Source organism: Ixodes scapularis, unplaced genomic scaffold (genome assembly GCF_016920785.2).
Source record: "Ixodes scapularis isolate PalLabHiFi unplaced genomic scaffold, ASM1692078v2 PGA_scaffold4__175_contigs__length_147842914, whole genome shotgun sequence".
NCBI classification, from domain to species: domain Eukaryota; kingdom Metazoa; phylum Arthropoda; class Arachnida; order Ixodida; family Ixodidae; genus Ixodes; species Ixodes scapularis.
In genome coordinates, this window is record NW_024609879.1 from 139,829,955 (window position 1) to 139,840,363 (window position 10,409).

Here is a 10,409-nt window from a genome sequence, read left to right on the forward strand (position 1 = left end):
ACAGACTTGAAAATTTTGGTTGTCCCGTTATGTTTTTAATGTATTTATAAGCCACTTAATTCAAACGGCGTTTTTGCATAAAGGGCCTATGAAACACATTTTGGCTGGAATAAATCAATTTATATTGGGATTTTACTAATAACATTGTTCAGTGGGCCAAAAGAAAAAAGGTAGAAAGCCAAAGCCTGACTTTCGGTACGAAAATTCGAAAACACAAGGAACTATTTCGTAACTCCTTCCCTTCGTAAGCTCTCTGCCTTGTCACTGTGATACATCCGCGGTCCCCGTAGCGCGTTGCAAAGCCCCCCCAGCGCGTCACCAGGTCCAAACGCACGTCACACAGCACCGGACCTCACTTAATCCCTTCACCCCTAAGCTGACATTGTGGTGGAAGCTACGTGCTTGCCGCACAATCAGCCGCCTCCCTTTCATCACCTGACCTCATTCTCTGCGCGTGGGTATGCGTGAGAGAGCGTGATCACGTGGCAAAAATGTGGCTGGCCCAACGAGCACGTAGCTTCCGCAGCACTGTAAGCTTCGGGGTGATTGAGGTGGGGAAAGCAACTTTTGTCTGAATTTTGAGCGACGGGCTAATCTTCTAGGGGGACAATGGCTGTGTCCCGGTACTCAAACGAGAGTCCGAGCAAGAGGGGACTGCCCCGTTTCCATCTTCTTGAACTGTTTGGTAGAATGCGCGACTTATGAGTTGAAGAGGAAAGCTAAACAGGAAAAAGTTGGAAAAGCGTTTCATGACTCCTTTAATTCATACTTTTGTACTCGCGGCCCTGTTGAGTATGCTTCTCTCCGAGCACCGGTGCACCGCAGAGAAGCAAACCTGCAGAGCGTGCTTTCATGAGTGTTGTTTCTCCGCAGTGCACCGGTGCTCATAAAGAAGCACACTCAAGGCCCAAGCGGGAACACATTAGCGGAAAACAGCGTTCACATTATGTGCTTCAAGACTAGCAACGATGACCAAGAGGATATCGAGGATGAGGACCAGCTCACTGGCATCATGCTTTCTGGCCTTGAAGCACATAGGCGGAATATGCTAGTCTTGACGATGATGTGTGTGTTTGTCGTGATGACTCATTAGAGGACATAGTACAGGAAGTAATGCCAGCACAGTGCAGCAGTGAGAGTGAAGATGACAATGAAGAAAGGGATGACTTGCTACCAACTGTCACAGCCATAGCTTTGAGCACATCGCTCAGCTCCGGAAGTTTCTGTTTGCAAAGGAAGATTCCCGTAAGGAGCTACTTGCGTTGGCTGGTATTGAAAATTTTATTTTGAGATCGTATGTGCTGACTAAACAGTCCACAATCGACAAATTTTTTGCCGGATGAATAAACTCAATGTCACAGCTCTTTCACTAATGTGTTATGCCTGTACTTGCTTATAATTAGGAGGAAACTGGCAAAAATCTGCTTTGTATGAGTAGCTATCCATGTAACAAATCATAATGCTGTCTAGTATCATATTTAGATGAATTTCTGATAATTCAAACTAAAATCTGTGACTTCCTGGAGTTTGAATTAATGAGACTCTACTGTAGTTTGCTGTACGGCATTTCGCATTCAGCGAGTCATTTTGTCACTGTACACAGAAGAAAGCATAAAAGCGTTCGGACAAGTTACGCATTCACGGCTGCACGATGCTGGCAACTGTAGGGCGAGTCGTTAGACTTTGCCTTTGGTGAAAGAGTCCTGTTTGTAACACTGTGCCGCTGGAGCAAATCCACAGATTGATTGCTACTTCCTTGGCGATACAACCGCTGCCTTCTCACGTCGACACATGGGAAATACCGCAAACAAAAGCAGACACCGTCACGACTTCGCAAGGTGAAACCGGAGAGGTCAAAAGCGGAAGAATTGCTTGAGTGTTGACGTGCTATGTCGCATCAACAACAAAGGCCTGCCACTAAAAAAAAAAAAAAAAATACTAGTTTGTAGTTTTTTTGCTGGACGTGACGTCACGACAAGTGACGGCAGCGATTGGCTGGCAGAGTGATGTAGATTCTTTTAGGGGGAATTTGCCACTGAATTCATAACCTGACATCAAATGTAGTTTCTAAACATGGCGGATATAATCAGGCCAGTTTCCGTCCACAATGCTGCCGCCTAGTCTGTCGCACAGATTATTTCCGTTGCTAAGGGGCAATTGGGGCTTTATGTAAACATAGGCTGGACGTGCGTGTAGGAAAAATAACATGAATGACCGACCACATCTTTGACTCTTCCAACATATTGCAAAAAAACAAAACAAAAAACCGACAGGTCAACATTTTTTTTGTTTTTTCTTCATTTTTAGTGGCTGTCGTGTAACATCGAAGTATAAGTACCAAGTAAAATAAAACTAAAGAAAAAGTACATAACGTAAGGTGTACATGAACTCTATAGATATAATACCAGTCCCAATGGTTTAGCAAAGAAGCCAGTCTTCTCAGAAAACCCCCTCTCTCACTTGAGTCCGTTTTCTAATATTTGAATCTTAAAAAGAAATTGCCCCGAAAAAGCGGCAGAAAATGCACAAAACAAAGTGACAGTGCCTAAAAAGGTCACACCTGCCTTTTCACATGGCTCTCGGAACTACATGCAGTGCAGGATGCAGAACGGTACCCATGGGCTAGCTGCAGTTGTAACCCAGTGCTAGTAGTATATCGCAGCTGCTTGAAAGGGAGAGAGGCCACCTCCTTCATGCCGTGGTACGGGGAAAAGCAATACCAATGAGCCGCAGGCGTCGAGCACCTTGTACTTCTGTGCATCCACAAAGCATTTCTGGGACAGCAACGACAGAAAACTTCAGTAACACAGTGAACAAAAAAGAGACCAAAAGAGTAGGCATGCAGGCAAGCGTGAATTGTAGACACAGCTAAAACTCAAGGCACAAGGAAGCAGAAAGAGGGCACATGAAGAGGCCTTTCGACTTCCTTGCATGTCGGGTTTGAGTCTCGTACCGGGTAGTAAGAAGCAACAATACTGGTTCCCTAGCCTTTCCTGTCTCAAGAAGCCTTGGAACAAAGATATCCTACTCGTCATTTATCTCGTTTTCTCTTCTCGGGCAGATTAAAGTGCACGCTGCGGCAGTAAACTGCCTCCAAAGGGCTCAACTCGCACTTCTTAGAGAATGATTGGCGAGCAACTTCTTCATTGTGTACTACGTCCACTTTATGTTTTAAAGGGGTACTCCGGCATTTTCTTCATTGTCCCCGATTCGCCTAAAAACTTGCTAAACACATCAACAAACATCGCTGAAATAGTAACCGAAATATCTGGCCGAAATAGCTTTTTTTCGCAGTCACAGAATTTACAATTTTGGTCATCATTGTGTTTTTCAAAGTGAAAAGCTCTACTGGCAACATTGAAATTGAGACGTCATGGGAAGGCAAAGGTTCACTCTTAGGGCTGTAGACTTTGTTCACAACTGATCACAAACAGTTTCATGGTGTCAAAAGAATGCTTTGGAAGGTCGCCCCAAATCCCACCCAGCAGCACGAAACAAATGCTCGGCATAGTTCATTTCTACACAGCCGCTCGAACCGTGAGCCTGTCCCATCCTGTGACACAAGCACGTAACTAGAGGGGGTTCATGGAGCCCGGCCCGGCCCGGCCCGCCGCTGCCGCCCCCCGCCCCCAAAACAAAATCCTGGCTATGTGCCTGCGTGACGTCACGGCAATGAAAAGCACAAGTATATTTCAATCTTGGATTGGCATCATACACGACAGTGGTAGGAACATTACTTGTGTCGAGCTAGAGAAGCCATATTGGGGGCTACCCCAGCTACGTCCACACTGGCTATCATGGCAGTTATGTGCGATGCAGACTAAAAAGAAGTCTTGTTGCATTGTTAACACAGACATCAAGTCCATTAGGAAAGGCCAGCTGTGCCATCCAACTGTTCATAAGCGAGCTGGAGTTCATCAAAGCACAACCGAGAATCTCTCGGAAGTACTTGGTTCCTTTTTAGCAGTTATTGAATGAAAGCACAGTGCAGTGGTGATTACCATCAGCACAGCCTTGCCACTGGCACTGCTGTCCCTCGAATGGCACATGCACGACATGGCCTGCAAGCCACATATATCCCTAAAAGAAAGCTGCATAGGATGCACTTACCGTGGCTAGCGTCGCCACCCAGCGAGCTTGCACAAACCCTCTGCATGGCACGCAGTGCTGTTCAGAACAGAGCGGCACTGGCTAGCCAGTTAATGCGAAGGCTTGTAGTGTCTTGCCGCTGCCTTGGCAAAGCTGCAAGTCACCTCTTTCACGCCTTGTGGTGCTCATCAGCTTCAAAAGAAACGGTGTTGAATCGCGACCGGCTATAACCTGTCGCACAAGGGAGAAAAGGGTGTGAATGTGCAGACTCCTATCTGTTTGCTTTTGTCTAGCGTGTGAGTTTTGTTTGAGAAGAAAACAACAATGACACTTCTTTCACAGTAATATGCAAAACAAAAACGAGAACGGCTCGGTTATTAATAAGTTGTGTGCAGCAGAGGCACGGGTGCGAGGGCATAGCTCCGCAGAATGTTCTTTTTGCACGGCTGCTCGTGCAAAAAGGGCGCTTTTGTGCTCGGGCCTGTGCCTTTTCTGCACACAACGTATGTTACAGAGTGTATAGCACGCCTTCGAGAGCACTCGCGTGCGGCGAGAAATCCATCATATACAGGGTACGATCGCAGGAAACCTCGCAGGGGTGCAGGAAGCTGCAAGTGCACGGTGCACCAGAATGTGAAACTAGAGGTGGTAATAGTATTTCACAGTTTGAGAATATGACGTTACTTGACGTAACTGCCTTACCGGCGGATGATAAGGGCCATCGGAGCACGACCAACTATTTGTTGTGATCGGGGCATTCGATTGGACGCGGGTTGGTAAAGATTTGAAAAACACGAAAGAATAAAACATGTAGGGACGAAGACAGACAGCGCAGTTCTTTGTTGACATGAAATGTAAGATCAAGCACATTATTCTGTCGGATCAAATGGTTTTGTTGAATTAGGTTTAGCTCGCAAGTCAGCCGTTCTTCGGCGGGCTTTCAGCTTTCTGCGATGGTTGTTTTAATCGTGAACGCAGGCTCAAACAATGTAGGCAGCGGCGCCAAATAGATCTGAAACTAAGAAACAGCTCGGACGCGTGGAACGAACACACACAGAGATCACATCACAGGAAAACTCAAACCACTCACCTCTCGTTCGACGACGGTACGTCAGGCACGATGTTTCCGATGTTTCTCCAGGCGTTGAGGAGACCGCGTCTGTTTCCGTGCTCCTATTGGTCGTGACGTCACCAAATTTCATCCAATAAAGTGCGCGCCGAAGTTTTCTCTAGTCGCCGGTTTTTTCTTGGTGCCTGTGTAGTTGACTTAATCAGGTACGCGCTTCGGTGAATCGTTTCTTCATTCTTTCCAACAAAATCGAGCACAACATTGACTAACATCAGTCAATCCCGGCGGCCTTCTATTCCAGTTATGCCGACCGTTTTCCGTCCCCCGGAGAAACGCTAATCGGAAACAATTTCAGCATGGGCCATGGTGGCAAGGGTGCAAACTCCTGCGTCATGGCTGTTCGAATGGGTCTACGATGTGGCATGATTGCGAAAGTAATTACCTCGCCTTCTGGTTGATTGGATGTCTACCTTTATTTAGCAGGGTAATGTGCATGAGCCAATGAGGTAGAGTTGGCATGAGCGCTCAGACGTCCACCTGGTCCACCTAGCGGACAATGACCACACCTTCTTTGGTGGATCTACATCTTGTAATCGCAGTACACTAATTTAATTTCATTTTAAACAGCTTGTGATTCATGCACCCGTCTAAACTGTGGGCCGTGTTTTGTGAGTATGTCTAAAACTGTAGTGTGGAAACTTGAATGTAAGGTACAGCTTATTCACCTTTTGCCAAATATGTGCTGCCACCTAGACGCGCAACTGTGCTCGAGGCTAAATGGCTAGAAAACAATGTACATGCAAGGCTCCTCCCACCTGTTTGACCATTGAGCCGCTGTGATGTAGATATGGCTCCCCCAAATTTCGCCTTTATCCACATCGTGGATTATCTTCTGCCCCGAAGTTCATACAAAGAAACCAACCCTCTCTATTCGTCCAGAAGGAAGAGAGAGAGAACGGATATCGGATCCATTTACTGTCGAATCAATATTTCTGCAAAAGGTCCAATGAGATGTGCTCCCTTCCTTCTAATGTTCAGCTGGTTTCACCTGAAGTGTGCTAAACCAGTGAAAGCAGAGATTTAGTTGTGTAAATACCTCTTTGGTCTTTTTGTACCTGAATAAGTTCTCGCTTTGCATTATGTGATTAAAATCAAACTGAGTTGTATATATTCGGTTTACTAAGGCTGATCGAACGTCATTCCATTGAAACACGTTTTAGAGGACAAGCACATTTTATCGAAGCTCGGTTTAGAGAAAGTGCAGGCTCAGTTTAGAGAAATGCCTTATAACGAAAAGGAATGTGGTTTAAAAAAAGGCCCCCCTGCTTTGGGCTTGTATCACTGTGGCGTGTGTTAATCCGCCTGCCACCCTGCGTTTATGCCGCTTTGCGGCAACAGACTGCGGCAGCTGATTACAAAAATATTAATCAAGCTTACCCCTCTGCTGCGAAGCGACTGATAAATAAGGTTGGTTTAACGAATTAGCGGCAGCCGAATTTGCAAAAAGGAGGCTCATTGCCATTTTCTTTAAACTGGATTTCTTTATAAAGGGATTCAATAAACTGGGGTGTGTAAAACGGCATTCGCTAGAACAAGCGTCTCTAAACCGCATACCTCTGGTATATAGTATTACTGTTGCCTTTTTATGTTTGCAGGTTGGGAGTGATAGAATCGGCAAGGACTACCTGCTTTACCTCCGCGACATTGGTCTTAACACTGGTCTGTATTGCTAGCTGCCAAGGCAGGCTGTCATTGCAATCTGCACCTCATTTCAGCTTACTTCTGTGATTGACCGTTTGTTCCAGATCATGTTGAAGCCGTAAAAGGAAATGCAAGCACCGCTACAGCTAATATTGTTGTCACCAAGGACGGTAACTTAATTATCTTTATTTTATATCAGATTGAGTGGGCTCCGTTTTTCAGTTTATAAAATGGACATGTTGAGTGATAGCTGGTTCATCTCTTGCCGTCATTCTCACTGTTGTGCAAAAAAAAAAAAAATAACTTAACGTAAACAGCGGTTGAAAAAAAATTTTTTTTCTCTATGTTTTGAAAAGCGAGAGCACCTAACTTCAGCTACTTAACATAATGCAAATAAAGCTGGCATTGGTGTTGGTTGATCGCAATCTTTTCCACCAGGACAAAATAGCATAGTCTATGTGCATGGTGCTGCGGCCCTTCTCACCCCAGACGATGTCAGGAGGGCTGAAGACCTGTTTAAGAGTGCCAAGATTCTTGTGGCAGTCTTTGAATGTCCGAAGGCAACGCTTTTGGAGGCACTCAAGTTGGCTCGCAAGTACAAAGGTGAAAAAATTTGTGCTCACTCCACCACCTGGATGGTGACTATAGACCATGCAGAAAAGATAGCACCATCTTTGATAACTGGAGACACAGTTAGGCTCGTGCAAACAAATAATGCGCATAGGCGCACATTATTTAAGGTGTCCCTTATTAAAGGGATGCTGAAATAGAAATTGAAATATACCACTCATATCCAAAAACAAGATGACACAGTCAACAATATCTGATAATAACAATTGCATGTTTGTATTTTAAACGGATGGCTACAATTTTCGTTCCAAATGGCTGATTCTAGCGAGCTCTTGAAGAGCAGCCGTTGGAGAGCGCAATTGTGATGTCTATTTTCCCAGCACGAGCAAGGCTACGGGGAGGCTGGCGTGATCTCTGGTCGCTAATAATATTGTCAAGACACTTTCAAGTTCCCGATGGATGACACATAAAATGTACACAGATCGGAGGTGTTCCGGGGTTGCCTGACAGGTGGCGCGAGTGTGTTTTCTCGTCGTGGGCAGTCAGAAGTGGTTACGTGGTCGATATCACACTCAAACACAAAAGTGTGAAAGGGCCTCTAGCCACCCGCCGTAAATTAGATTGAACACCATCCTCCCTCACTGGTTTTCAGCGGGAGATTTGGTTTCGGCGCTTGCAACTGGATTTAATATTTTGGAAAAGAAAGAACAGTATACCTCTAAAGCAACTTTGATAAGAAAAAAAAAACTTGGAATTGTATTTGGGTCCTAAATCGAGACCATTTTTCTTATTTTGTCAAGTCGCGACGTACGTCAACGCTGCTCCCTACGACGGCGGCATGGTGGATAATGTCTACGAGTTGACCGACATCCTCTGCGTCAACGAAACTGAGGTAACGACCCTGACATCTGCACTGTCTGTCCCTCGGACCACGGTTCCCTCTTGCGCCGTAAAGTTTTTCATCTTCGATTGCTGCGGCGACCGTAGCCTCAATTTCCCCAGAAGCCATTCTCTGGGAAATGACATGCACCACATATAAAGCACAGGCTTTAGTCGAGCTAGTCACTGACAAAATAAGAACGGCAGTGCGTCTTTCGAACTCCTTCATGCTTGTTAACGCGGGGCCTTCACCCATTTTCTTTACCCTTGCGTTTTGTCAGAAGTACTCGGCTGTCCACATGAATGGCCATATAGACCGTAGGGGACGTTTGCTTCTCTTTGCAGACCACATGAACGTAGCCGGATGTTAGCCCCCCTCGAGTTTAGCCGATGATGGCGACGCAATGTTTTCCGTCTGTCAATTCTCGGCAAATTCTTACTAGACCCCTCAACTGCAGGCGGGCCAAATGGTGGGCTTCAAGGTCCACTCAAAGGAAACATTTCAGCAAGCGGCCGAAGCACTCTTGCTCAAGGGCTGCAACACGGTGATCATCACCTTGGGTGAACAAGGAGCTTGCTACTGCACCCGCCAGCTTCGCACGCTCACCTATGTGAGCATCGACAAGGTCCGGGTGGAGGATACCACGGTGAGTCAGCGTATTCCCTATACTTATTCCTGTGATAAGCTGACTGAAGTTGATCACGCATTCCTTAAGTTATTTGAAGGTGCTATTCTAATATACATGAATACCACACATTACTACTCGATTTGTATTCAAATTATAGAATATCTATGCGCTCCTCAAATCAGTAAAGTGATATTCAAATAGAATTGAACACCCCAAGCTACTACTCAATTTGCATTCGAAATTTAGAATATTTGCACGCTCCGCTCAAACGAATGTGTGAATATTTGAAATTTCAAATGCATATCAAAGGGTAATGCAGGGTAACTAAAATAATACTTAAAAAACAAGCGAGCTGGTGATGATTCATGGTAATAAAACCATGTGTTGTGTTGTGTTCTGTTCGTCCCCTTCTGTGTTCCTGAGTCTCGGGTTTTATTACCATGAATGCAGGGTATTCAGTTCTGTTTGAATACACCTTTGAATGACTGCCCCATAAACGACGGCAATGATTGCAGCCGGTTTCTAGACGAGCGAAATGGTCCAAAATGTTCTCTTCGATTCGTCTCATTGGTGCCAACCAATCTTTCATGTTCGGGAAAAGTTTCTCTCGAAGGACGTCGAGCAAGTGATTTTTCCCCGACGGTCTTTCAGGGCGACTAGAGCCACGAAATAAGCTATGCTCATCAGCACCCTATTCTCTGACTTTCGTGCGGGTGCCGCCATTTTGGTGTTTGGTGCTGAGCAGCCACAATTGGCGATCATTACAAGTCTGAAACGGAACATCGCACTTTACATACTGCGTTGGAGTACAGACGACATCGCTTTGCGTTGTCGCGGACCTTTCTAACATTTCTGGGGGACAGAAAAGCGTTTCCCGCGATTTGACATCAAGCTGTAGATAACTGGCAACACTGAAGCGCAGCTCATCCAGTGGTTCTACTCCAGACCGGAATGTCTGGGAGCTCCCGTCCTTGTTCGCGAGAGCATTGGTGGATCAATGCAGCGACTCGTCTTTAACGCGATCCTTGTTGACATGAGGATTTCCGCTTTTGTCCAAAACGACAGGGTGCAGGCGACGCGTTCAACGGCGCGTTTGCATACCACTACGCGAGGCACACTTCGGCGCCCCTGAGCGAGACAATCAAGAAAGCGTGCGACATTGCCAGCCTCACCGTCCAGTCGCCGGGGACGCAGGCCAGCTACCCAGAGCTTGCCGACATCCCGGCAAGACTTCTTTGACTCGCACACCAGATGTGGCACCCAGGTTCTTCCAGGCTGTTCCAGTTGTTAGGGGGTTTGGCAGACATTTAGGGAGATCAGAGTGTAGAGCTTTCGAGTGAACATCCGTCCTACCACCCCAAACTGGCACATTGTTTTTCTACGGTTAATAAATTATATTTCGATTACCCACATTGTCCGGGCGAGTGGTGGCAGAGTTTACCAGCAGGACCGTTGTTGGAAAAGAGCATGTT

The 10,409-nt window shown here is 46.0% G+C and overlaps 1 protein-coding gene across 1 annotated transcript; it reads left to right on the forward strand.

The window, feature by feature from the left end:
• Positions 1-5,442: 5,442 nt before the first annotated feature.
• Positions 5,443-10,349, forward strand: LOC8023189 (ribokinase). Its single transcript, XM_042293463.1, has 7 exons — positions 5,443-5,592; positions 6,814-6,877; positions 6,964-7,029; positions 7,298-7,462; positions 8,230-8,321; positions 8,767-8,955; positions 10,003-10,349. Exons 1-7 carry the CDS (start codon positions 5,515-5,517, stop codon positions 10,174-10,176), a joined length of 828 nt encoding a protein of 275 aa, XP_042149397.1. The 5' UTR covers positions 5,443-5,514; the 3' UTR covers positions 10,177-10,349.
• Positions 10,350-10,409: the final 60 nt, after the last annotated feature.